The sequence below is a fragment of the Aulostomus chinensis genome, chromosome 18, assembly GCF_037954235.1.
Source record: "Aulostomus chinensis isolate RoL2024-O1b breed Wild chromosome 18, RoL_Achi_v1.0, whole genome shotgun sequence".
Lineage (NCBI taxonomy): Eukaryota > Metazoa > Chordata > Actinopteri > Syngnathiformes > Aulostomidae > Aulostomus > Aulostomus chinensis.
In genome coordinates, this window is record NC_141337.1 from 10,522,418 (window position 1) to 10,550,408 (window position 27,991).

Here is a 27,991-nt window from a genome sequence, read left to right on the forward strand (position 1 = left end):
TGACATTCTATTCAGTATTACAAATATCACACAAGAACACACCAATGCAGCCTTTTTTTTTAAGTGAACTACACTTGGTATCATGACCTGTCGGGGACAAGATAACTGCTAAAGTCTTCTCAACAAGGTATCTTTAAAATTTGAATAAATCACTACAATTCACTGGGAATCCTCTTGTCTTCACAAATGAGTAATACACGGAGTGGGACTGTGTATGGTGCCACAACCACACATTGCTTAGTGAACTTTGCACTTTCCTCAAGTGAATTTGTCTCCTCAGCACTTCCTGTGTTGAGACACCTGACCGCTCGCAACTGGCTGGGGGCGGAGTTGGACAGGCGCCCTGGACGTGAGTTACCGGGGACGACGCATAGTGGTGAGGCTAATGTTTGTTGTTGCAAAGTGATTGCGATACCAGAGCCTTCGGTTGTATGAATGTCAACACTCAACTCAACGTGAATAGTCGTGCCGACTGGGCTATGTAATGCCACCTTGTCGGTCAGACCTTATATCAGTTTGCTAGCTTGTTGAAAGGCTTGTTAGCTATAGGCTCGCTAGCGTCATCTCGAAAAGTTAGCTGTTGTTCGAGTGCAAGTTGAATAACGTCATCGTGTTCGACAACAGTTGAGTGCTTTAATTGTGTCTTTATAAAAGAGCTTATAATTTATGCTAAACTTGAGTAGAATAAATTTTCAGAGACTTGGGTTCACTCCGCAACACGAACAGCTAACGTTAGCGGAATGTGACGTTATTTCTTAGCTTGCGACTCCTGGTAAACACCAGAAGGCCTGTGCTGTGTTTAATGTGCTGCTTTTTGTTTAACAGTGTTCGTGTGGTTAAGCCTAGATTGAATTTTAACTAGCTCCTCTTGTATAAATCAAAGCAGCCGCGACCTGGAGCCCGATTTAATAGCTTTGACGTTGTCTTGTCTCACTTCCAGTACAAACAAGGTCAAACAGCAGAGTCAACTGGAAGACGATATTTTCCCTTTGGCCATCATCATCTTCACCTCAGGGACAACAGGGGAAAAAAAGGATTAGCCTTTATTGTTATAAGACCTCTGCTGGCTCATTGGTAAGTTTTTATTGCACTTTGTGTGATTTATAACCATAAATGTTAATGTAATCTCAAAAATAAAAGGGAAGGGATCCGAATTTTGAGGTGTCTGAGACCAGGGATGGGCTGATATTGTTGTTTCAGGGCTGATAGAAGTTTATTAATGAATAAAGGACGGTGACAACTGATAATTGTTGCAAATATTCAGTTGCGGTTATTGTAAGAATTTCTCTCAAAATGTCTCCCTTCCAAAATTGAAAGCTGCATCCAAACTCCATCACAAGGCTGTCTTTGAATAATCTGTGAAAATGATAATAGAAATAATCAGAAAAGAAAACACATTCCTTTCCCGGCATTCTTTAACTGAACTGAAGAGGAGGAAAAAAGCTAAATCGAAATCATTGATAGAGTCTAATTGTCTGGTGACTAAAAGTATGCCCACAGCAATGATATAAAAATTATGAATATTTAAGATAATAATCTGTTGATTCCTAGTTGAAACTGTGCTAGATATGTACATAGAACCCTTTAACATCCTTCTTTTCATTTGTATTTTCTTAATAACTTTTGATAGTGTTTTCGGCGTCATCCTGGTTTTACACATTTTAATTAATATAACAATGCCATGATGTATGCTCTGTTATTGTGTTCCTATTTGAGGTTCAACGGACCTTAATAAAAGCAGCAGTTACTGCATCCTGACACTGCCCCCCTTGTTTGTTCTGAAAAACAGTTGTGCAATGCTGCTCCAAGAGATATCTTTAGACAGCACCACTCAAAGCCAGAGTTACAGAAACGAAGCCCAACGAATAAGGGTTGCTCATGATAATGTAACATGATTTTAGTCTATGATTTAGCCTTGCAATGTGAACGCCACCATGTGTGAAGGCGGTAATGTGACAATAACACAATCTTTCATTGATTTTTAGGGTGCAGTGACTGGCAGACCCACCAACAACAGTAGAAAAGATGGCGACAAAAGAGAGTGTGTCCAATGGAGATGGTCCTGTGTATGAGGAGAAAGATGACACCCTCAGGTAAATCACTCACGTTGGAACGTCATTATCTTTAGACGGGGGAAGTGTGGAATAATATTGAAAAAAAAAATAGATATACATATATAGATACATACATTTATTGACGCCCCCCCCCCCCCCAACTCACCCCCTAGTCCTGATGATCTGTCTGAGGTGCTGGCTGCAGGGACCAAAGATGTTCATGAAAAAGCAGAAAACACCCAGTTTGTAAAGGATTTCCTTAGAGGACGCATCCGCAAAGAACTCTTCAAGGTCAGTCTACAGCAGTGGTATCTTTTTTTTTTTCCTTCATCAGTCATGAATGACAGCTCTAAATGACCGTCAACCTCAGCTTGCAATTAACGCATCGTAATAATGTCCAATAACTACATGATGAGGCTTGTCAAACTTTTCCATGAGATGACAAGAAACAACTACAGAACAGTGTTTGAAAGTGCAGCCATCTGCCAAAAACAATGTAAAATATACAAAAAAACCCCCAGTTTTTTTAATGGTTTCACTGTGCAAAACAGGTTTGACTAAAATTTGAATGGTTTCTTCTTTGCCCACTGCTAAAACCTCCAAGTTTGGAAAGCGTGTCTCTTAAGTTTTTGCAAAATTTTACTAACAGACAGACCAAGAGATTGGTGACATTATAAGCTCTTTGACATAAGAAGCTGAGTTAACAAAAGTAATAAATCAATTAGGTTAAAAGAGATGCAAAAAATGTAAAACAAAAGAGCCAAACAAAGGTACATGACACATTTTCTTTTTGCTTTCACAGCTTGGTGCCGTAGCGCTCTACTATACTTACACCGCTATGGAAGAGGAGATAGAACGGAACAAGGACCATTGCCATTTTGCCCCTCTTTATTTTCCTTCAGAGCTGCACCGCCATGAGGCCCTGGCCCGTGACCTTGAGTACTTTTATGGCCCTGAATGGCAAAGCCAGATCAGCTGTTCCCAAGCCACACAACACTACGTGGACCGTATTCACCAAGTAGGACAGGAGGACCCAGTGCTGCTGGTGGCCCATGCGTACACTCGCTACATGGGTGACCTATCCGGGGGCCAGGTGTTGAAGAAGGTGGCGCAGAGAGCTTTGAAGCTTCCTCAAACAGGAGAGGGCCTTGAATTCTACCAGTTTGATGCCATCCATAGTGCCAAAGCTTTCAAGCAGTTGTACCGCAGCCGGATGAATGAGTTAGAACTAGACATGGAGACGAAGAAGAGGCTGGTGGATGAGGCTGTCAAGGCCTTCCATTTCAACATGGAGGTAAGAGGCAGGAAAAAGAGGAAGAAGATGGGTCAGTGGAAATGGAGAAAACAATAATTATATCACGGGGGTCAGCGCTGCTTATATTTGAGTGGGTGTAAGCTGCTATAATGAGTTTTGTCAGGAGGTTGGCTGGCATCTTCCTCACAGTCATCCACGAAGGACTCCAGCTGCTGCTCCTATTCGTGGGAAGGAACCAGTTGAAGGGGTTTAGGAATCTAGTAAGGAAGCCTCCTGGAATTTTTTTAGCCTGGTCCAGTTTGGAGGGGGCCACGAGGTAAACGCCAGCATAGCGAGCGCTGGTCTAGGAATACCTTGGGGTCCCCTAGTCAGCGCTGGCTAATGTGCCCAGAGAGAGGGAAGCCTAGAGTCGTCTACTGAAGTGTTTCTGTTTTTGTGTTCCATTGATTGTCCAGCTGGAGTAACCACCTGTTGAATGTCACATAACTGTCCCATTATCACAGGACATGATAAGCTGCTTATGAGTGAGGGAAGGAGCATGTTTCGGGTGTATTTGTTATGCACTTAATTCATTTGAACTATTGATATTAAGTTGAACAATTATCTTGTTGCCATTAATAACGCGGCCCAGGCTGACTGAAGATCTGCACAATTAATTGGCTCATGCTTGTGTGCTGTTCATATTTAAGGCCTCTCGAAAAGGAACCTCATGACCATCATGCGTTTTAGGTGAACACATCGCAGTCCTTGCATCAGCACAGACATACTGTTTTTGTGAGCAAGTTGGTTTGCTGATGGTAGTGCTCTGTACTACATACTTCCCAAGGAACATCCACAGTGTTTCCCTCTTGTATAGCTGCATGTACGCTACAAGTTTGACATTGTTCTTGCTGGTAGGTGTTTGAAGAGTTGGAAGAGATTGGCAAAACCATCAAAGAGGATGTTTTAGATGCTGGCATGCCTGTCCATGGAGCAATGGATGGAGACATCAGCAAATGTCCCTACTATGCAGCCAAAATGGGTATGATCTCACCTCTCTTGCTGTACCAGTTGCTTTATGAAGCTGTTGTAAAGATCTTATTCAATTTCCTTCTCCACTTTGTGTCACAGCTGCTTCTGGTGGAACAACAGCCGCATGTCAGCTTGCCATGGCAGTACTGCGACACCCAACAGGACAAGTCCTGTTCGCCACTTGGTTTGCTGCTTTAGCTGGATTGGCTGCATGGTACCTGATGTGATCCAGCTCCTGTCACTCTGTTGCTTTGAGAGAGAAGAAGGAGAAACGCTGAAGGACGGACAGTAAGGAGACGAGAAAATCCCCACAAACTGTTGAGCATGTCACCGTTCCATCCAAGTGTTCTAAACAGGTCCAAGGGTATTAAATGTTACGTAATGATGGGAGAATCTGGGATCTTTTTCTCACCAATGGAATTCCAGTTCGATGATGACTGGGACCATTAGGATATCAACTCCATCCTTCCCTCTAGCAGGTAGTTACAGTATTTTCGTCTAGTCTGTTTAGTTTTCTACCTCCTTTGCACCATCCATCCTACCTGTGACTACATCATTTATCATGGGATGTAACATTTACCCTTGATTTTAAATTGTAGACAGACAGAGCACATGACCTATAGATGCTGGCAATGATAACTGAATTATCATGAGTAAATCAAGGTGAGCTTGTTGAAACGTTTCAGCATTCTATGCATATGTTCGAGTTGAGTAGCAGAGCAGGTTTCTTCCTGAGCAGACTTTTGTGTTTTTGTATTGCGAGATCTTAATTAGGTTACAATATTTAACAGGATAAAACGGTGAGAATGAGGAAACCGTCCCCTTGCACTGTATTTCTTGTTCCTCACATTGATCGCAGCTCCAGTTATGAGGGTTAAACACCCCCCACACGTGTCTATCATCACTTTTCATGATCCATAAATGTTTCCGCTCTGCTTGTGTACTGTGAGACAGTTGATAGGACTGTCCCCCCCCCCTTCTTATTAAATAGCACAGCTACACTTTTTACAAGTGTATGATTTAAAAAAAAAAATTAAAACATACTTAAGATGTTAGTAAAATTACCAGGTATGTAAATCTCTACTGATGCATGTTTGATTATACTGTTTGTTTCAGAATTACATGCTGGGGTATGTTGTTGGATTGTTTTGTTGTTTTTAAAAACTGCCTGTTGATTTAATTGCACAGTTCAACTTTTCAACATGAATGAGTCCTTATTAATCAGGTTTACCTTTCACAGGAGCCTATATTAGGACAGAGGTCATTCAAGCTGTTTTTATTTCAAAGTTAAATGTTTTGCCTAACCTTGGAACTGGTACCAAGCTCATCTTGGTGAAGGTGTGATGGATCCGAGTGTTGTGATCCACGCAGTCGGCAGGTCCCTCGGCAGGCCTGGATATTCTTCGTCACTTGCTGCAGTTATATTTCTCATACTGTATTTTACTCCACGATTTTCAGCGAAGAATATTTTGTGTATATGCGGTGCGTTTGCACAGTTATGTGCTTTGAAGTTTAAATATTTATCTGAAACCTTGACCTTTCCTTCATCTTTACAAACTGTCGTTTTCTCCCCGCCTTCTTTGCTTGGATGTAAGAGAATACATTTTTTTTAACCACGTTCCAGGGCAGCACGTTCATTCATACAGGTATGGAATATTCACTTAGGAAAATCAGCTGGCGTGCAGCTGTTCGATCACACCAGTGGTCTAAGTGTTTTATATTTGAGTCTCAGGGTTGTGTTGCAGCCTGTTGGCGATATAACAAGGAGGGTGAATGCAGGGACTCTTGCCTGTGTTAGATTTCATCCTCATTACGCTAACGGTATTTTGAACATATTGAGTTGGACACTTACTTGAATCAGATGCAGGTTTGGCCATGAATTAAATTAAAAAAAATAAAAAGTGGAATGCCTGATTTGTTTTTGAATAATCCTGCATTATCTGCTCTTAATTTTGTGCATCTAACTTGACAAAGCTTTATTAGTCGCTGGGTAGGAAACTTGCTGTATGAGTGAAAATCCAGTCGGTAACTTGTGTCTATTATGAAATAAACAGAATGCACAACTCTGTTTTCAAGAGCCTTGGTGTTTTTTCTGTGACAGACGTGTTCAAATGCGAGTTCAGTTTAATAGGTGTATCTGTGAAATTTAAAAAAAAAAAAAAAAAAAAAAATAGCTGGAGTATTTTGCCCGACATTGAGATGTTCCTCGTCACCAAAATGCGTCAATGTTTTAAATATAATCAGCTCTTACTTTTGGCACTTCTGAAACAAACCAAAAAAAATTTTTTTTTGCAGACTATAATTTTATTATAGATGTACAACATTACTCATGTCACATTGATGCTGCTGCTTATGTACAGATCTCTGGGCGAATTCTGTCTTCAGAGGTTAAAAGAGGAACAGAGAGGGTCTCCAGACACTTCAGGAATGCTTGAACCACATGTTAATCTTCCACTGTCTATTCCTAAAGCAGACAGAAGACCCAACTACACACTGTGGCTCTACGTCTATGATGTCACTATTTACCTGTTGGGACGGTGGTGGTGAAAATCTTACAAACAACTGAGGCGTTCATGTTAACATCGGTTTATAGGAGATTAAATGAGGATTTTTAATCCCAGAGGAAACTTTTAAGTACAATATTTTATGTGTGCATGTCTGTCAATACCATCAAATCTAAAACCATCATGCACAGATGATAGCTGACCCAGTCTGTAATGGACATGTGACGGCGAGGTTCACTGGAACATCCCCTCGTGTGCGTCTTGGTGTAGCAAAAGAACAAAGCAGGTATTCCTCTGTTTTATTCACTACAGGGCTGCATAGGAAGGTCTGTTCTGGTCCATTCAGAACCCTTCAAGGCCTCATCCAACACTTGTGGAACTTCTGGCTCTTCCTCTAAAGTATGGCTGTTCTCACTTTCCTCCCCTTCAGCCCTGTGATGAAACATCTCAGTTCCAGGAGGACCTCTTACCTTTAAAAAATAAATAGATATGTGGAGTAAAACAAGTGAGTTTAAGGTTAAAAGCAGTGACAAAAGCTGTGTAAAGATGGATAAGGACCATTGGAGTGGAACTACTACTCAGAGGTGCATGTTTTACTCTTGACAGCCACAAACCAGATTATGAAAGAGGAAATCATTTTCTTGCAGCATTGATCAGTAATAGTCGTAACCAGTTTGTGGCTGTTAAGAAGAAATAAGCAGTTTCCTAAATTTGGAAAAGAAGCCGCCCTCCTCTGAACTCTCCCTGTCTTGTCTCAAACTGCTTACCACTGCTGCCCCCACCTGGACAGAGATGAACAGTGCATCAGCCAGGTCTAAATACGTCCCTCCTTGAGATCCTAACTGGGATTCATATCAAGCATGAACAGCAAGAAGAAGAAAGGGAGGACTTACCTGTGGTGGTGCCAGTGACACCGTTAACCGTTCCCTCGACGTCAGTCTCGTCCTCGGCGTAACTTGTCAGTAGGGCTCTCTGCCTGTCCGTCAGTGTCCTACACAGGAGAACAGCCTGTCATTTTCATCCCGCAGCAAGAATTCAACTACGAGGCCCTTTCGACTGGCTGTTGGTTTCAGAGAGCCTTACTTGGGTACTTTTATTTTGATGTGGATATAGTGATCTCCAAAGCCGTAGCCACTGACGCGAGCAATCCCCTTCCCTGCCAGGTGAATCCTCTGGTCTGTCTGGATGCCTGCAGGGATCTGAAAAGCCACGCATCATTCACTTACCATTTAGTTTTCTATGTGTGTATGTCATGTGTTTGAGATGAAACGAGTACTTACTGATAAATTAAGCGTTTCATAAAGGCCTTGTGTTCTAGCTGTGCCACCCAGTATGGCTTGTGCCACAGAAATAAAAAGATCAGAGTGGATGTCTGCACCGTCCCTCCTGAATACTGGACTTTTCTGGACCTGGAAAACACACCAGAGCACATTAAGAGCAGCGTACCACAGTTAGCTGGTCCAAGTAGTGCTACCTCTAAGCCGGGGTCAGACGCAGCACTAAGTTAAACTGGGTGTAACCTTGTTTATTAGGCTAGAAAAATGGTGCGAGCTGAAATGTGAACGGAACCTTTATGTGAAATATGCAAAGAGTGTAGAAACAGAGAGATTAGATGGTGATCTTTCATGAGATGGAAAGCGCTGGCGACCACTGACACAGATACTCACCCTGAAAGTGATGAAAATCTCTTTCTTTCCAACCGGCATTCGGACTGTTTGGCCATCCTCCACTCCTGAAAGCAAATTGAATAAAGTGGGAAATATCTTAAAGGTGTCTGTGACTGTGGCTAACACACTACAGGCTGACGTTTTGCATTGATTGATGGGCGAGTTGAGTTTGACCGACCTGCAGGCACAGGAACCATCACGTTCTTCCTCTGCTTGGTCTGTCCCGTCCCACGACAGGAGTTACAAGGGGTGGAAATGACCGTTCCTTTGCCACCACAGCGGCGACACGTGGAGCGCATCACAAACGGTCCGGTGTTTACCGTCTCCTGCGTGAAAAAAACCCCCCACAACTGTTTGGCAAAGACCATACATGACACACTGAGGAGAGAAGCAGTGGATATTACAGCTTCTTACCATGCCAGAGCCATTGCAGTGGTGGCAGTGCTGGACCTTCGTGCCGGGCTCGTGGCCCTTTCCGTCACAGCGTTGGCAGGCTGCTTCCACTTTAATGGACATCTCTTTGTTCACTCCCTTTGCTGCCTGAGTGAATGTCAACTCCATGATGTACTGGGTTGAAAAAAGAAGTAGCCAGATGTTAATTACTTACCAACAGCAACCAGTGATCCAGCTGATCTGTACCGTGCCCAAGCAGGTTCAGCCACTAAAGTCTAGTCAGAGTGCGTGGCAATGGGCAGCAGAGCTTGAGACGAGATCGATTTTTCTCTCCCATCCCACTGCTGCAAGACTCATCCACTCACCTCGAGCTCCTGTCCTGACCTATCAACTCTAATCTGCAGGATTCAAATATAAGTTAAGTGATGATGTAATGCTGCCACCCTGAGGTCAACCCTCCTCCTCATAAACTCAGAGATACCCGAAGAACCTTGAGAACACAATTCAACACTGAATGCGTGAATGCTTTGAAAACAGACCGTTTTTAGTACTTCTATGTCTTACTTGTGTCATATGAAATCAGTCTTGTGCACAGTAGTGTTCAAATTCTAATTGTATATATTACAACGAAATACAGTGGGGACAATCGTGCTTCAGCATGGTACCTGCTCAAGTAATCACACTCTTACATCCCAGCGTGCCCGACTAACCTCCTGTGGCTGGTTAAATACGGCACTGAAGTCCCCAAAGCCACGGCCTCCTGAGAATTCCCCAAAGATCTTGCGGAAAAGCTCCTCTGGGTCCACATTGGTGGTTTGTCCAGACCAGTACTGCTGCCCTCCACCTGCCTGGCCGCCGTCGAAGCCCGTTGAGCCATATGTATCGTATTGCTTCCTCTTAACTTCATCGCTCAGGACCTGAGAAAAAGCAACATTAGCTCACAGGAATTTTAAAAGGAAAGATGAAATAGATTTAAAAGAATACACAAGTGAACATTCGAACACCAAACCTCATAAGCTTCCGCCAGCTGAGCAAATTTCTCCTTGGCTTGTGGGTCATCTTTGTTGGTGTCAGGGTGGTACTTTTTAGCCATCTAAGGGAACAACAAACACAACTGGTCAGCTTAGCAGCAACAGTTGTGATTCTTTGCTGGGGAGGATCAGACCTGGTAGTAGGCTTTCTTGATCTCTTTCTGGGTTGCTGAGCGAGGAACCCCAAGGATCTGGTAAAAGTCCTGCTTACTGTTGCAAGGGGCACTTGTGTGGAAGGACGAGGTGCAAATAACATGAGGGGACTTGAGACCTGAGGGAAGTTTCAGGAAAATAGGGTAAGTAAATGCCATCGAGAACAATACAGCTGCACTTTAGCGACAAACCAAGTAGCACAGGGCAACTGACTCGACTGCAGCTTCTCTCATCTTGACCGGCGTCTTCAAGTTTATTGCTAGTTGACGCCTGAAATGTCACTAAATTTAAGTTGTAGCTGAGCAGTAAAACTGGCGTTTAACAGTAATGTCAGCAACCATGTCTTAACATTTCAGGCTCTCAGAAGATTCGAGCAAGAAAAATGTGAGGCAGGTAAGAAGACCCGCTTAAGGTGCAATAATATTCCGGTAAGTTCTAAAACAGTTTATTCAGACATAAGAACAACGATCAATTCCCAAACCGTGGCATAGGGGTCTTGCAACATCAGGTTTAAGAGGACTGTTCCTGTTACACTTAGCTTAAGTGTTCGCATCATCATTACATCATGACATGGGACTGAACACGCATTTTAAATACAACACTTATGTCCCACAAAGTCATCTCTCTCGAATGCCAGTTTGAGTCTGCATGAACCTACAGAGTTACTTTAACTGTTTCGCGTGGGTAAAACAGAGATGACAACAAAGTTAGCTTGGCCTAGCTAGGTCCAGCTAAGGCTAATGCCATACGCCACCTGAGAGCCCTTTCAATGTCAACGCTGTCCCTGCTCCGCCGCCCACCAGGCTCCCTCCTCGCCACAGTTTTTCCGCTCCCACTGTAGAAAGGTTACGGACGCCGCCATGAGAAGCGGAGAAGACCGCCACGGGGCCCCGGCGACGTCCAGAAGACACGACGACAGTAATCCAGCGTGAGGAGCAACGAACAGCCGAGGACGCCATCATTCCGACACTAGCCGCCGTCTCGGGTATATTGCGCATGTCCGGAAGAGGGGTGTTAGCGTAAAAGTTGTACTTTAGTGGACGTTTATTTTTATATTTACCGTTTACGTTTTATCATGTCAATCAAGCAATGGAATGTCGAGCAAACTTTCATGACACTTAAACGGGTGAAGACTTTTTAAACGTCTAGTTTGTGACAGAGAGCGGTGTTCTGTTTAGAAAGAAACCCCGCCCAACCGGACCATGCTGAGACAAAAACGAGCGGACACTGCCTGCGTGGGACCAACCTGAGCTGACAGCTGTAGCAGGAGCTCTCAGCTTAGCACCAACCAGCCCGACACAGACACCCGGAAGGCACCAAAGTGAATCAGGGAGGGCAGCATGAATCGCTTTAAGACCTCGAAATTCAAAAACACCACTCCAAAAATTGCCAAGAAAGATGTGAGTAGCATATTTGCCGTCTGGTATTGCCAGTTTCACTGCTAACAATAGCATTGGTTATTAACGTTAGCTATGCTACTTTAATTGGGGGAACGCCTGCTTGCACGGGATGTTGAACTTCCTGCAACTGGAAGGCTGCATCGTAATACAGAACAAACGATGCACGAATATGTGATTTACACACTCATCCACACATACTACCGGTTAATAGTAAAACTACGTGCCATGTGGTTTCAAGGCTACCAGTCTAGAACTGATGTTGCAATGACGTTCATCATAGATATTGTCTGAGTTTCCTCGTTGTTTCTTCATGATGAAGTGTTGTTGGAATAGTGTTTGACATATGTGCAGAGATTTTTCATGTCAGTCAAGGTTTAAGATTAAAACCTGATTGGAAAAATCTTATGATTAATATTTGATGTACGCGATACACAGCATCCCCTTCTGTAGTAACTGCTCTATATGCTGCAGGAGGCGACGTGTCTGGACTGCGGTGTACAAATCTGCAGGTCTGCCATGTTTGTCATCCTCTGGACCGTTTATGTCAAGTTGCAATGCCCGCAGCCTTCCTTGCTGAGGTGCATTATGTAATCCCCCACCTTGTTTAGAGAGGCAGTAAAATCTCTGGCATGCACAAAGCCAGTGGATGGTCTTGGTCTGTCTCCAGTCTCTGAGCAGCAGGTGGTGCTTTGCTGCCCTGAATGTTAAACTAGTCCATTTGACAACAGACACCAGAGATATGTGTGGTTGTGTCCATTCTTTGCACTGTCTGCCAAAACACTGTACAAGAGAGAAAACAGGACCAGTAGCAGGTTTATCAAAAAAGCAGGTACAAGATGAGATGGTTGTTCTTGCCCCAGATGAACGGGGACTGTTTGAGTTTTCCCACACGGTGAAAGTTTAGTCACTGCATGACATGATGAGTCCTCGAGGGATCCGTCTAGTCAGCTTGGCATGGGGGTAACAGCTCTGTTATATCACAGGCTTGCGGATGCAATCTTAGCCAAGAGTTGAAGAGTTTTCCGGACCACCAAAATTGATCCATAAAGAAAAAAAAAAAGCCTTTCAATCTATCTATTAATGCAAGAAATATCAATCGATCAATATCAGACATGGCGTGTGCATTGCAGGTTCCTCGAGGAAGTGCAGTGCTGAGTTTTAAGTCTGGATCTTATGGGGATCTGGGGTCTAAGAGGGTCTAGATTCTGAGATGACAGTCTGGATGCAGATGTCAGTGTGTATGTTGATCAATTATCTCAACAGACGTTTGTCCGATTGAAGTCACACTCGGAGGAAGTGCAGTCTGTGTGATGGAGATTTAGTTGCAACTCTGACTGTCACCTCACACTTGGTCCTGAAACTCCTCACACTCGCACCAGTAGGACTGGAATTCATTGCCCCCTGTTCCTCTGGCGCTTTGGCACGTGTTATGATGTCTGTTTAAAGCCCGGTGTTAACATCGAGCATCTCAGGACATCGTATCGTCGTCATCGCCGTATGGGCAAATAACTGAGCTTTTTTATTTTTTTTTTAAAGAATATATCTGTATCGGTCTGATATCCAGCTTTGCTCCAGTCTCTTCATCTTTGCTCATCATCCGTTGTTTGTGATGAGAAAATAAAGTGGTAAATTTCGCATTTATGGACTTTTCCAAATGTTTTGAAAATGAAGAAAACGCATTTTTAAATTCACAGTGTTTACATGAATTTTCCAGTGTGTAATATCTCTTAGATTTGTTTTTATGTAGACAATATTGTCATTGTTAAATACTGGCTATCAACCAAACTGCGCATCCCAAGGAGCGGTTAATAAGCATGCAATTAATGTTTTTGTTCCAAAAAAAAAAAAAAATCATGGCTTGGAATCGTGTGAGAGAAGAAAGATCCTCATTCTTAAGGAAAGAAATTAAAATTCACATTTAAGCAAGAAATGTGCAGCTCTACACACCACTGACATATTTAGTTGATTGTGTTTTGATAGAAATATGAATATGATCCCAGCTACAATAAATATGCACATTTGACGAGCCACCTTAACAGAGCAGTGAATCATTTTAACTTTGAAGCTGTTCATCATCCCTCGTGGTCTATAAGCCGTAGTTGTCACAACATGTTGAGCAGACACGCGCTCTTCTCTCTCCAATCTGGCCTTGTAAATGTAATGAAAGAGCTTTTAAGAGTGCGACACAGGGAGTCCTTCCTCTTCCTCAGCACATTGTTCCTTCAGAAGCACGAATGCGTCAACTAGATCCTTCCTGTTTATCACGCTCTTGGGTTTTCTTTTATATTTTGTTTCAACACGGGTCTGTAAAACAGGGCTGAATTCTTCAGTTTAGCTTCTACTCTTGTGTAGACTTGTCAAATGAACACTTGGAGTTCAAGTCATTTGCACTTCACATTCGTTTTATGAGATGCTCTTCTTCCTCTCTGTGGTATCATTATAATGATTTTCATCTGCTCTGATCTGTTCCTTATTACTCTGCATATCTGTAAATCCAGGGATGGATCAGCGATGTCCGTGCTGGCTCCTTCTCCTGCCAGGGGAACCACATCAAAGCCAGTTCCAAGTTTGTGGTCTTTAACACGGAGCAGGCTGGTAAGGCGATGAAAGCGGGGTGAAGGAGAAGAATCTTTCATTTCTGGGGACACAGTTGATTTTTCCTGTAGTTAATCAGGATAATCTATTCTGTATTATTGCTGCAGGATTCAAAGAAAACATCTCATGATCTGGATGGTATTTTTTTTTCATAATTATTTAAGTTTTTATTGAAAATCCATTAGAAGGTTTTAGGGTGTGATTTTTTGTGGCTAGTCCTGCTTAGCTTCAGTGAACGCCAGCAATGGGGGCAAGGAGAGAGTGATGTCTCAAAAGTCATCATATACTCTCTCCTTCACAATGGTCTTTGCCTGCTTTAATAAAACTTGGGTTGTGCTTCGTATTCGCTTTAAAAAAAATCGAAATTGAGAAATGTCATTCTGTACAAAAACAAACAAAAACCCCTGCTATGCAAACAGAGGCTTGACATCAGAAACCCGGCATTCAGATTTTTTTTGCAGAAATCATGCCAGACTTTTTTGATGTTTACAACAGTGCTGATGAATTTAGTTGACAAAGAGTGAGGGAGGACCTGTTGTTTTAGAAACACTGTGGTGGGAGAGCACCGGTGAACTGTGAGATGGTTTATCTGCAGGTGGAGGAATGCTGGGCCTGTCGTCAGTCAAACCTGGTTCAGATGGCCACTGGACTGTCTCCCAGATTTCCTGTCACTCTGGTACTTTTCTTTATTTTTATTTTTCCAAACTTCATTTTGTCACACTTCTTCTGTCTCCGCCCCAGTCCCTCAAGGACACCGTGCTCTTCTGCACATGAAATAAACCCCGGCAGCTGTGATCCAGATCTGATCTCGAAGTTCCATTTGTTTTTCTCTCTTCTCTGTCAGATCTGGTGACGGACATGGACTTTTCTCCTTTTGATGACAGTCTTCTGGGAACATGCTCTGGAGATGAAACGGTGAGCTCAGCGCCCTTCTGTTATTTCTGTCTTTTGTATCGATCCTACTTTATTTTTCTGCATTAATTCAACTTTCCATCCTCCCTGACTCCGCCTGCTTTGTTGTTCCTGGCAGGATTTTGAATGTGATATAAGCTTGCCCACCTTGTTTCTTTTTTTTTCCCCCTATTTGAACCTTTTGAAGACCCCCTCCCCTCAGCACATAATCCCTAGCCACAGGTGCCTCAGCTTACTGGAATTTGCTGAGTGTGGGTCTGCACCTTCAGACTCAGCAGCTCGGCTTACCTCAGGAACCGGCGTAATTGATGTGTAGTGTGATCTGTAGTGCCCAGCATCATGAAGTTTCATTACATCAACCCAGTATCAGACAGAAATCCAAGCCTGGACCTCCAAATCATTCCACGTGGTGTCCTTGCGGTCAGCTAGAACCTCTAATTGTCATCTGTTAGTGCTGCTTCGTCGTCACCGTGAGCTCTCACCTGCTTCTTCAGCTGCTCTGACCGCAGTCTGCAGAAGTCGCTCTTGTCTGGTGTGGTTTTAAACCTGTTTTAGCCAACAGAATAAACCATTTTAAAGTGACAGTCAAATGAGCAACAAATCATTGAGGCTTTCAGACTCTTTCTTTCGAAAAAGAAAAGTGAGACTGATGATTTGCATGCTGTCAGATGACCCAGCTTTTTATTTGTTTTACTTTTTTTTTTTTTTGTATATATATATTTCCAGGTGAAACTGTGGCGTTTGTGTGACCCAGAGCTGGAGCAGCCCAGCGAGCCAGAGCTCACTCTTCATCCCGGTCAGGGCAAGTTGGAGCTGCTGCTGTTCCATCCAACCTCTTCTGGTTTGCTGGCTGTCGGCGCCACCAAGTCCCTGCTCATTTGGGACACCAGTCGCCAGGATGCTCCGCTAGCAGGTACCTGCTGCTTGCAACAGCAGCTGCATCAGTGTTGTACATCATGCACTCTCTGTTACATTTTGTCAGTTAGTTCTGTTCTGTTGAGGTCTGTTTTGTTTCTATGTGTAACATAAATCTCTGTATATTATATATGGTGTGAGGTAGTTGGCGTCCTGTCTTTTTGAGTTTGATTTTTGTTGGGGACAGTCTGACTGACACTGCCTACATTTTGCAGCCCTGTGGCTCTGTCTGAGAGTGGGAGCAGAAGAGGTAATATGTTGGTTTGCAGTCCTGGTCCCAGTCTCCCTACACACTGGCCTCAGGATATAGTCACTATCCACTGGCCTCAAATCCCCTTCCACCCCAAAACACTCTGCTCCCCATCCCACGACAGCTGGCTGCTGCTGCTCACTGCTGTTACCCCCCCCCCCCCATGCCTCTCGCAACCTGTGTTTGAATGAATGTGTGTTGGATTTTTTTTTTTTAACTATCTGAGTTAAAGTCACACGTGTGTGTTTATATCTTAACTCATCTGTTTGGTGTCCACACCAGCTACACTGTGCTCACTTACAGCACTGCGGCCTCATAATGCACATGTTTTCTCTCATGCGCTGTAAGCGTAAAGGTATTTAATGCATTCTTTGGTGTAAATCATCACTATTTTTTTTAGTTTTCATCACGTGTTTTCTGAATTATGCTTCATTTATTGCTTTGTCTCTCAGCCGCATTTTATTTTCCTGCTTTCACCTATCGGATTTTTTTTCTTGTCATTTTTTCATTTTCATGTAATTAAAAAAAAAAAAAATTGTCATCATTTGTCCTGTCTAACATTTTCATAATGTTTCCGGTCCTTTTCCTGAGGGATGCACGATATTTGATTTTTTTTTTTAAACAACATTCTTAAAACTGATTTGGCCAATAGTCTCATGCCATAAAAATGACTTTTTTTTTTAGCCTCCTACCATTTCCTAAACTAATAGCAAAAAAAAAAAAGGTAAATGACAATAAGAAGTTGTCTCGTGTAGCATTAAATCCTATATTTATTTATACATTACTATTGTTTCCTCATCCAAACTGAAAGAAGATGTTCAGAAGAATTCAGCAAAACTCAGCAGATATAATTACTGGCCATCAGATACAGAAACAGATCAGACACAGTTTAGTGATGTGTTGATATTATCGTGCATCCCTACTTTCCCTCTGTCACCTCTCTGATTAATGCTGTGTGTGTCCTCAGCTCTGGAGCAGCACAGCGACCAGCTGCAGAGTCTGAGCTGGAAACAGGACGGTTCCCTGTTGGCTTCCACCTGCAAGGTGAGGACAAGCCCCCCCCCCCACACACACACACACACAAACACGCACTCACCTTTTATACAGATGGCCCTTTTTATCTACTTTGACTCCCCATCAAGTGAGGCGTTGTTGCTTCAGATTTGACCACTAGATGGAGCCAGTGATCCATGTTTGGAATGGCAGACTTCGAATTGGCCACTGCTGCTCCCGGTCCTGTTTTATATATGCTTATATGGGGATAAATCCATTAAGATGTCAACAGGGGCAATGCTCATAAAAGGGGTGGAGATCACATCGCATTTTTTTAGGAATTAGTGAGCAGTTGTTGAAAATGTTCAGAGGGAAACATTGAAAGCCCCGTGATCAAAGTGTGTTCGAACATGGCAACAAAACACATGAAGTTGGGGATTTTCTTTGCCAGATTATATTAACTTCTGAATACTAACAAGGACGTGTGTAAAGGATAAATCTGCCAGGGTTTTATCTTGATCTCGCCTGACCTCTCCCCCATCCCCATCATCCCTCCATCCCCTCCCCAACCATCACCAACGCATCCCTGCCTTGTACAGTAGCTGCTATAAAGGGGGACGTAATATATCTGGAGCCTAGCAGAAACTGTGCGAGGGGAAAATCGTGCAGCGTTTTATGGATCCATATGGCACGTTTTCAAACGTGTCATCAGGAAATAATCATAGAGCTTGAAGGGCTTTCCATTAGGTTGTTAATATTTGGTTTAACATGAGGAATGAGGGAGGTGGTTTATGAGTAGGGGGCAGAGAAATAAGGGGTTTTTAAGTAAAAGAGGAATTATTAAGCGGTAGAAGGCTTGTCATATTGAATTTTTGTGCACTGCAGGGAATGTGGATTTGAATCCACCCGTTTTGAAAATGAGGCAGAGACCCTCCTTGTGTAGCAACACACGATGTGCTTCATAAGACCTGAGTCCGAATCAACTTTGACACAAAATGTGCACATTTAACCCGTATGATTGTCAGTCTGGTCCCCTTTATTTGTCTTTGCTCTGACAAGTAACAAATTACTCCACCCATCACAGGCTACCTCCAAATCACCAGATTTACCTTGACAGGATAATCATCCTCAACTGTGCTACCACCACTGCCCCTCACCCTCAAAGAACAAGGCACCTGAAATGTAGGGAAGGAGTTGGGGGAGGGGGATGTGTTTGCCGAGATCAGAGCTTCAGGGGCCTCTGAGGTTCTCTGGTGTCATTTAACCCAAAAGGCCCCTCTCAATCTCTCCAATCCAGCTTATTAAAGCAAATAGAGCCTGCCAACATGTGGGTCCAATCCCCCACCACTCCCACCCCGGGCCCTTTCTCTAGGGTAAACAGTGGGGCACAGGCTAGGGTGGGGGGATGAAGGGGAGACCAGCACCCCAAAGAGTAAGAATCATGACAGGCCTCATTAGAGAGACATGTATTTATATTTATGACACTTTTGGAGGGAGACAGGCGCTTTTCAGGGTGAGGAAGGGGAATCCACAGGTAGTGTGAGTTGAAAGGGAGGGGGAGCGCGGGATGCTGTTGCAGAAATGGTGTAATAGGATTTATGATCCTCTGCTGACCTTGAATTTTTAAAGTTATGTTATTCTCTCCCCACATTTTTCATGGTGGGATAGACTGATTGATGAGGGGATCCGCCTGTCAATCGCATACGACTGTGGTAACCGTGGGAGACTGGGAACGGGAGGCTGGCATCGCCACGGTGTGTTTGCATACATGTGAATGTTGTGTGCGGGGAGAACTCATTAACACCAGCCTGAGAATGAGGCTCTGTCACTTTGATTAAACAGCTGCTGCATCAGCACAACCAAACACACACACACATTCAAATGCACAAATACACTCTGCTATCTAGGTCCTCCATCTGTGCATTTATGAGTGTGTGTGCGTGTGTGTTATTGTCATAGGCTTTGGAAAGTGTATTTGCTCGGTGGACACATCTGTAGTGGACCCTCATCTGTGTGTTTGCACATAGTTTCCTCCCTTAAATGATGTTATTTGCATGATAACACTTGAGATGGAATGGCAGTGAGTGTACGTAGCTTTGTTTGTTTGGGTTTTTTTTTTTACTCTGTGGTGTGTGTGTGCCAGGTCAGGCAACTCAGCAGCTGGTAAAACCCAGAATAAAGCCACAGATGACGGCTCTCTAAACGGCCTGGTAGCTGAACTTATCATCAGCATGCGCTGCCAGTAAATGCTGTTTTTGTATGGCGTACAACAACACTTAGAATCTGCTTTTAGTAAAGGAACTGCAGAGAAGCTACAGGTTGTTCTGATTGTGAAACCAGAAACCTCTCAGAAATGCAAGATTGTCTTCAGCAAAAGTGCGATGGGGACTATTTAACAACACATCATATGCTAGCTCTCAGTTAGCTCCATTAGCTTTAACTCATATCACATTCACTAAATCTATTCTTCTTGACCACTTTAAAAGAGCAGCTTACACAGGAAGTTGTACTGTGCGACTTCTACTATTTCAGAAAGGCAGAAGGTAAGTTACATTAGTTGATCGGAGCTATTAAAGTATCAATGATGTGGGAATGTTGTCACGGAAATCTCCTACCAGTAAAGTCCAGTATCGAGATTAGAGGGTCTGTCAAAATAGATATGAAAAATTCAATGGCTTCGTTCTTTTTTGTTCACGTAACAATGGTGAGATCACATCATACAGGGTTTCTCATGACAAGCCTGTCCATAGGTCATGTGGTGGGAAAGCCTGTTTATGTGTGTGTGTGAGTGTGTGTTGGTCTTGCAGGTTTTTGGCTTAGTCCCAGATGCCTGAAGACATAGACTTGTGGCATCATATTCATGGGTGGGCTAACCACATACAGAAACACACACACACACACACACAGAAAAAGAGTGAGGCAGAGAGAGAAACAGCCCATTCAAACTTGGGTCTCAGTCCTGGATGTGTGAATGGAGCAAATCTTTGAATAGACGTTGATTCTCTTATTGATCATTGTAGCTTCAGTCTGACGGTCTAACATGACAGCTCGGATGTGTATTTATCTTGTGTTCAGCCAACGTTGCATGCGACCACTCATTTGTCAGCCTCTTAATTCTCTTTGACAAGCATACGTGTGTTGAAAGTGAACATGGTTTACTCTGAGCCCTTATAATTATTACCTGCTATCTGGCCTGTCTGCCTCTGTGATCGCAGTCACACAGCCATATTGAGTGACACGGCTTCAGACACGCATGTCCCGGTCACAGCCTGATCTCATTAGAACCCATTTCCCCTCAAATCACACTGGAACCTCTCTGATTGGCTGCTTTGATTGATGCCGAATGCGTGTTTAGGTTGGCTGGGGTCAAGGCGCATGAGGCCGTCGTGAGGTCACCGGATTGCATTTGCTGACAATGATTCAGTCAGATCACTCTGATAAATGAGGACACTTCAGAGCTCAAGGGGAATTACAAAGAGGTGGAGGAACACTTTATTAATAATTTCAATATGTAGCTTTAATATTTCACTTGTCCTTGAAACAAATCGCAGCTGCCTTAATTCCTTTCCCCTTTTTATTATGAGAACTTTAAAATTAAATCCTGACCTCCCACACATGCTCTTTGACCTCGGCTGCACTCCGCACAACAACACGAGTAACAGGAAAACACTCAGAGTTGCTTCACATCCGAGGACACATTTTCCTCACATGCTGCTCTGACGCTTTTATGTTGAAAATGGAAGTAAGCGCCAAACAAATCTAGTTGAAAATAAATGATTCATTTTATATTAATTGAAATGATTCACAACATCAATGAAGTCCAGATTGCTTCAGTCCTGCATTTAAGTTTCTCCTTTTTCGTCATCTGTCTAGGACAAGATGCTGCGAGTGTTTGACCCCAGAGCCCAGCTGACCCCTGTCCAGGTGAGTACCTTCATAACACCTCGATGACTTGGTGGGGTCTTAGTTCCAAGATGCCAAATAAATGTTTCCAAATTTGTGACTAAATATACAGGATGAAATGTTTAGTAGTTTATGTTCATGAATAATCATGTTGACACTCGCTGGGTTTACATGCACAGTTGCAATTGAGTTACAGTAAGAGACTGTTTGATTTGACTACTGTCATCGTTCCGGCATACAAGAACTGTGAAGAATCGATTTACTGATGGAAGCATGTTTGCTCCGGAACTGCATCTGGCAGTACGCCTCCTCACAGCTGGTTGCAATCACACTTTCTTCCGGTTGAACTTGACGTCACTTACCGAATAAATTAGCAAGCTATCAAACTGCAGATTTAGAAATGAAGAATCAAAGAAACTTTGCTGTACATTTGTCGCCGTGCATTGCCATTTTGCGGGCCAATGAAAGTGTCCAGCATACTTCCTGACTAAGGTCATTAGCAGAAATGTGTTTTCATCTCTCTTTCCTGTGTTCTTCTCACTTTCAATTACAGCAGTACCTTTAACTAGCAACATCAGACCACTTCATCACCCCATCGGTTAGCGGCTCTTGTTTCACTGAAGAGCGCCTTACTTCTGTTAAAAAAAACTCGACCCAAACTGAGCACGCCAGTTCCCAAATGCGTGATCTATGTATGTTGATCTGACTTTGAAAACATTGCCTTGGTATGTTTAAGTCTGACTTATCCTAATATGTCTTTGAAAAGTCCAGTTTTAATCAGGCCATCTGAACCAATCAACCTTTTTTAACACTGTGCAAATGCACTGATGAAGTCGGAATTCTCCCCACAGGCCACTTTCAGTCTTGATTTATAGATGCGCTTCACAAGCTGCAGGTCCAGCTATCCTCTTCACCCCCCACCCCTCCCATGAAACTAGAGTGACCATAAATCTCACATGAATGACGGCCAAGCTTGAGCCAATAGGACTCCGTCAAAGACAGCAGAAAGAAGGAAGTGGAGTGGCAGTGTGTTTGTCTTGGAGAAGGCGAGAAGATGAAGGGGATGACGGTGATTGTTTTAAGAGGCTGATCAGCGTAAAGCAAACATTCTCAGACTGTTCAGTTTTGGACCTCCCAAGGTGTTTAATCACTCTGATTCTTGGTCTGACTTCAGGGTATCTCACTCATAAATACGAGGAATCCTGTAAAAACACAGCATTTTAGTTCATATATAAAACCACAGAAATACCTGGAAGACACATCAGTTTGAGATGAGCTCAGTGGTTACCGGTGGCGGGGAGCTATGACATTCCAGCCCAGTCTGTGGCATTTTTTGTTGTTGTTGCTGTTACTCAAAAGCAGTGAGCAACTAGCCATATGTTGGGGGAAATAAAGGAAGACAGAGATGCAACAAAAGCCTTAATGCAGATTTGAACCTGGGAATATGTCAAATGTGTTTTTTGCATGTCTTTTCAGATAATATGGTGCAAGCTGATACCATTCAGAGGTACATTTGCCTCTGGGTTGCAAGGAAATTTTATGTTTGTGGGGGGGGGGGGGGGGGGGGGGGATCTCTCAGCCATGCTCTGGTGATGTTTTTTTTGGCCAGCAGGGGTCAATTTCAGGTTACTTCGCACTCATTCCACCTGAGCTCCGGATGCACCTCGATCACCGAGGCAGCTTGCAAACTCCACCCCCAACCTAATATATGTATACCTATAATCAAATAGCATTATGAGTCAAATAACTTGTTTTCAAGAAAAATGCACACAAATTACCGATCACTTTGAAATATGTGTTTGTCAACTGAAACACAAATAGCATAAAAAAGCAAAAACAAATCTTTGTGCATTATATTTTCCAAACATTTTTTAAATGAAATATGAAATAACATAACAAACAAAATGGATAACAATGTTTTATGAAATCAAATCACCAGCAGTAAGAAAAATATATTTCAAATAAGTAAAGCTATTTCTGCAGCATTGGTGCAGTACTGTTCGAAAATGACTGCGTCTTTTCGCGATTTCTGTAACTGTACAAACTCAGTTGATAGAAAAAAAGACTTATAGCAGTCCTGCTGTCAGGTCAGCTACCAAACCTAAAATAAAAATGTTCTTTTGACGTCCGGGCCACCAGGACACTGAGGAAACATCAAGCCGTGTCCTCTAGTAACCCTCCCCACTCTCTCATTAATCCTCCTCTCACTACCCGATAGAGGAGGACGGAGACAGGAGTGGAGATGCCTGAGTCAGCACAACAATCCACCCCTGTAATCAGCTCATGGGTCTCACCACCTCAAACCAAAGAGGAGCTAGGACCCAGATCAGATATATTAGAAGGTTTCCTTTCCCTGTTTGGCTTGTTTTCTTTATTCTTTGTTGGACTTTGAGAGGTCTGACAGCAGTTGACAGGGCTTTGATCTGGGCGATTACAGAAGGGTAGGGTAGCTCTCTGGAGAAGAGAGTGGAAGAGCCATCAATACATCATCTTCTCAACTAGGGTCTACAGTGTGCAATGAATCCTAAACACACTAAACATGATGACTTGAATCATTAGAGTGTGACACTTTAATTTCTACAAACGCCCACAAACCAGTGTTTAACCTCTTAACGCAACATTTCCCATCCTTTCATGGTTGGAAGGAGATTCCTTCCAATAGTTTGTTTGTGCCTGATATGAAAGCATATTCTTTTTATTTTTTATCTGTTTATTTTATTAATTGGTTTGATTGTGATGCCATGGCAGAGCATAAACAGAAAGGGAAATGTCCAAACGATTTGAAACTTAAAGTTTGTTGGTCGTTTATGTCGGGGGAGCCTTTCAGCTGTCCTCATCAAGGGGAGCTATGAGTTTTTGCTGAAAAGACTGTCTCACGCAAACCAAAGAGTGAGGTGATAATGGGTTTTATCAATTAATTACCAGTGGGGTAATCACTGTCGAGAAACACCACCATTTCCTTGGGCTGTATCTTAAGCCACACTGAGGTAATTAACTAGATAATCTGAGACAAAAGGCGCTGATTGAGTATCACCTGAATGCACCACAAGGCTCGATGCGTCATCTCTGGGAAGGAGGTGTATAGGATCTAGCCTTGGAGTTGGAACACTTTTCGTTTGTGTCCTGGTTCCACCGATGGCAGTGTATTTTAGTGAGTATGGCTCATCCTTGTGGCCAGCACTGAGCCGACTTCTCCCCCAGCCAGGTGGGGTAAATATAGACCCTAATTATAGCCCTGCTCCCGCTGTATTTATGGGAAATAAGACGGTGCTGGGTAATTAAGGTCTTGGACAGGAGGAATAGATGTACTGCATCTGTAATCAGTGAAATGTTAAGTATGTGCGCGAGCATACAGACGGTTGTATTTAGGTAGTTGGCACATGTTGCGAGTGTGTGTGTCCCTACTTGTGGTATCTCGTTACTCCCACAACTGAAGGACAGATAGAACTTGGATTCGAGTTTTGTTGTCTATTTCTGTGTAAATTTCTTTTCTTTTCTCAGTGTACCCATTGAAGTTGAATCACAACAAACATTTGAGCTAATATGTTTCAAATGAAAATTATTTTAAAATGAAACACTGTGTTCTCCAGATGACACAGGCCTTTTATGATGGTGAAAAGTTAAAGGAACACGATAACTTTTTGGGAAATGCACTCATTTGGTGTCCCTCCCTGAGCCAGAAAATCAATAACCCTCTTTCCTCTGCGTGTGCTTTACAGAGCTGAGACCCATGGCTAGTTAGCTTAGCCCAATGAATGATTGTGGGTGGGAAGTGTTAGCATGCCTTCCTCAAAAGTCATTAAGTGGATAAGGTTGAGGATCTTGGTTTGTCCACAAGAAATCATCCTCATCCTCTTATACAAAGTCAGGCATGATTAGTAACAGCAGTCACTCTTCTAGTCATCAACAAATGTTTTTCTTTTGTTGGTCAAAGTTGTAATGGGGCTGCATGAAAATGCTGCACCACGCGGTTTTGTCAGGAAAGCAGTTTAGACTGTGTCTAATTCTAAAATTACAGTATCTCGTTACTTCAAATTACTTCATAATAAACGTTATGCACAAAACTAATGCAGGCAGACCTTTTTTCAGAAAAGTGTATTTGATGGCTTGAGACTAAGGCATGCTAACACTTCCCATCTACTACCATTCATTGCGCTAAGCTAACAGACTGTCAGCCGGTCTCTGTAAGGCACACTTGTCTTACTCTGGAGAGGATGGCAACTAAGTGTTATTTCACAAAAATATTTTACTGATATAAACACACACACACACACACACACACAAAAAACCCCATCTGTCAAAGCACACACAGAGTGACAATAGGATACTGGTGAATTTCCATGTATCACAGATGAACCATTCCTTCACTCTTAAAAGCAGTTTTTTTTTTCATTCTTAGCTACTCTGGGCTGCCCTCTCTGCCATAACATCCCTGCACTGGCCTCTTGTTTTCAGATGAGTTTGTTTCACATCTCTATGTAGTAAGGCCTCCGCCCTGCTTTCCTATGCTGAGCTAGACCTCAGGCCCAGGACCCAAGGAGAACAGGCTCATTCACTGTCCTGGTCCCAACTGGATGAGGTGTTTTGTGGATGTACGGACGTGTGTGTTAGCAGGAATGTGTGCCTCCCCTCCTCTGTCCTGTTTTACTGTATCTTTTGATCTAACCCCAATCTCTGTGTATTTGCTGAGTGTGTGATTCTGTATATGAGTGTGTGTGTATGTGTGTGCTTAAAATTACAGTGCTGAAAATACCCCTCATAGTTTTGGGCCAGTACTGGCCGTAGAGCTGTCGATCTGTGGTTGCTGGAAGAGGAGGGAGACAGGAAAAGGGAATAGTTTGCTGGACTTGGGGGCCAGATTCCATCTTTTCAGTTAAAGCTTCTGTTGCTTTGGGTGAAATTAGAGAGGACCACAGGCTGGAATGGGTTTGGGCTACAGGGAACGCATGGGCAGGGCCAAGGAAAAGCACAGCGGTTTTTACTTCTATAGGTGGGCCAAGGAAAAGAACAGTGGTTTCACTGCTATAGGTGCTTGAGAGGAGCCACTCATACCATCTTTTATATCCTCCTGTAAATCACTCTGGAAGAACTCCTGGAAGGTGTTAGTGTGTCTCCTCACTCGAGGATTTCTCATTGCATGGAGAGAGAAACAAAACGTGTTTTGTTAATGTTTGTAAACTTGGTTGAACTACAGTATGTGTCGTGTGTGTGTGTGTGTGTGTGTGTGTGTTTGTGTGTGCACGTGCACGTATGGAAAGGGGTGGATATCTGTATGCCCATTCTCAGATTTCTCATTATAGGGCAGAATAAACTACCAGCAGGCATAGTGAGTTTAAAGACAGAGAGACAAAGAGTGTGCGTGTGTGTGTGTGTGTGTCTGTGTGTGTGTGTGTGTGTGTGTGAGGGAGAGAACTCAACACAATGAAGCTCTTTGACTAATGCAGAGGTTTGTACCACAGATGTAGCTCCAGATGGCGAGCCACGAAGAAGTCATTTGGAGAGACGAATTGAAATGGAAGTGAACATTTTGTTGTTTCGTTGCTGTTTTTCATTTCCTTTTATCTTCATCAAATAATCTGCCTCAGATGGTTTCTCCTGGTTATGACTGTCCCACTGGTTTCACCTGTAGATGTATGCTTTTATGAACCAGCATTGACTTGTTTGCAGACTTATATCCTTTAAAAGAAGACGGTAACAAGTTAACCAGCTCACAGTTGCCTGTTGGAGCATTAAGAGGCGTGACTGTGCAAAATACTTCATATGACTTCCTAATATTATAGTTGTTTATAAAATGACTTGCAAATCCCTGAGAGCAACATGAAAACAAGGTGGTGTAGGAGGGGGAGACGTATGCACGTGTTTGTTTACAAGAAAGTCCATGTGGTTTTCTGTTGAGGTGAAGACAAAATGAGACATGGCAACAACATGCACTATTATAACAGGATTTGAAGTGAAACAGCTGAATTTGACTCCAAGACGAGGACAGCATTAGAACAGCTTTGATTTACCTCGATATGTTAAGATGCAGCAGGTTAGGGATCTCGTTCCTCCACGTTTTCTCTTTGGTTCCTCCATAAATATCAGCATAATATCATGAGCTAAAAAAATGTTAAATACTGTTGATTGAAGATGAAAATGAATAAATGTTTTGCTTCTGACAAGTGTTTATTCTAAAAATAAAATATCAGCCAATACATGATGAAATTATTCACTATTCTTCGATTTTATAATTTGCCTTTAAATTTCAGTGTTGAACGACTTGTGCTCGCTATCAAGTAGTTTTTCAGACATCTCACAAGGAATAATCTCCTCACAGTGTAAGAAACCATCACAAAATATCGACATGATCAAGTTATGACTTTCAGCTAAACGTGAACGGCTGCCAGAGAATTTTGATTCTTCCCCCCCATTTTTAGAGTTGGGAGAACGTCTAATACCGACACCACAGGGATGTGGAGTCAACAGTGGGAACTTTACTGTCTTTATAGAATGAGAGCTCACACCAGGAACATGAAACAAGTCTGTTCAATACTGAGATCCAAATGCCAGATGCACCAGTTGAATAAATCAACTTAAACTTGAGCCAGACTGCTTCTGTGTTTAATCCACAGAGTGATTAGCGGACGTTTTGATAGAGTGATTTAATGGGCGTGCTATCGTAGCAAAATCATTTTTTTTGCGTGTTTGTAGTTTGTTAAAATGTGTTTTTACTGCTAAAGATGTGTTTAATTTCATTTTTTCTCTTCAGATAAAAACAGCAGCATTTAATCTTTTATTCTTAACACTGCAGCTAATGCCTGACTGCATAGTGCACATTGTATCGTTCTTTATCGTAAAAAAGTCACAAAAACATAGAGACGATAACTTGGAATGAAGTTGTGTAAGGGTCAAGTGGCCAATTAGTAGGTAGAGCCCCATCCAACCAGTGTAATCCCCGTGACCTTTGACCTTCTCG

The 27,991-nt window shown here is 42.9% G+C and overlaps 3 protein-coding genes across 5 annotated transcripts in view; 2 read left to right on the forward strand and 1 right to left on the reverse strand.

Moving 5' to 3' along the window:
* The first annotated feature begins 264 nt into the window (after positions 1-264).
* On the forward strand, positions 265-6,383 carry hmox2b (heme oxygenase 2b). Of its 2 annotated transcripts, none has more exons than XM_086186254.1 (7): positions 265-376; positions 941-1,074; positions 1,986-2,093; positions 2,228-2,345; positions 2,857-3,348; positions 4,207-4,330; positions 4,420-6,383. In XM_086186254.1, exons 3-7 carry the CDS (start codon positions 2,026-2,028, stop codon positions 4,545-4,547), a joined length of 930 nt encoding a protein of 309 aa, XP_086042380.1. In that variant the 5' UTR covers positions 265-376; positions 941-1,074; positions 1,986-2,025; the 3' UTR covers positions 4,548-6,383. The 2 variants fall into 2 exon arrangements, with proteins under 2 accessions (XP_086042380.1, XP_086042381.1); XM_086186255.1 differs by lacking the exon at positions 265-376 and adding an exon at positions 391-623.
* A 242-nt stretch (positions 6,384-6,625) lies between these two features.
* On the reverse strand, positions 6,626-11,068 carry dnaja3a (DnaJ heat shock protein family (Hsp40) member A3a). Its single transcript, XM_086186253.1, has 11 exons — positions 10,823-11,068; positions 10,050-10,186; positions 9,894-9,977; positions 9,595-9,801; positions 8,906-9,058; positions 8,670-8,817; positions 8,492-8,556; positions 8,105-8,233; positions 7,908-8,023; positions 7,718-7,815; positions 6,626-7,294 (listed from the first exon to the last, which is right to left on the reverse strand). Exons 1-11 carry the CDS (start codon positions 11,064-11,066, stop codon positions 7,272-7,274), a joined length of 1,404 nt encoding a protein of 467 aa, XP_086042379.1. The 5' UTR covers positions 11,067-11,068; the 3' UTR covers positions 6,626-7,271.
* Positions 11,069-11,178: 110 nt separating this feature from the next.
* Positions 11,179-27,991, forward strand: part of coro7 (coronin 7) — a 115,005-nt gene continuing 98,192 nt past the window's right edge. Inside the window, exons 1-7 of one of the 2 annotated variants that reach the window (XM_086186251.1) lie at positions 11,179-11,468; positions 13,967-14,063; positions 14,659-14,739; positions 14,908-14,978; positions 15,702-15,888; positions 17,108-17,184; positions 21,007-21,057. In XM_086186251.1, coding sequence (XP_086042377.1) covers positions 11,409-11,468; positions 13,967-14,063; positions 14,659-14,739; positions 14,908-14,978; positions 15,702-15,888; positions 17,108-17,184; positions 21,007-21,057 — 624 coding nt within the window. In that variant the 5' untranslated portion in view covers positions 11,179-11,408. The remainder of the gene's footprint in view (positions 11,469-13,966; positions 14,064-14,658; positions 14,740-14,907; positions 14,979-15,701; positions 15,889-17,107; positions 17,185-21,006; positions 21,058-27,991) is intronic. The other variant, XM_086186252.1, reaches the window with a different exon arrangement.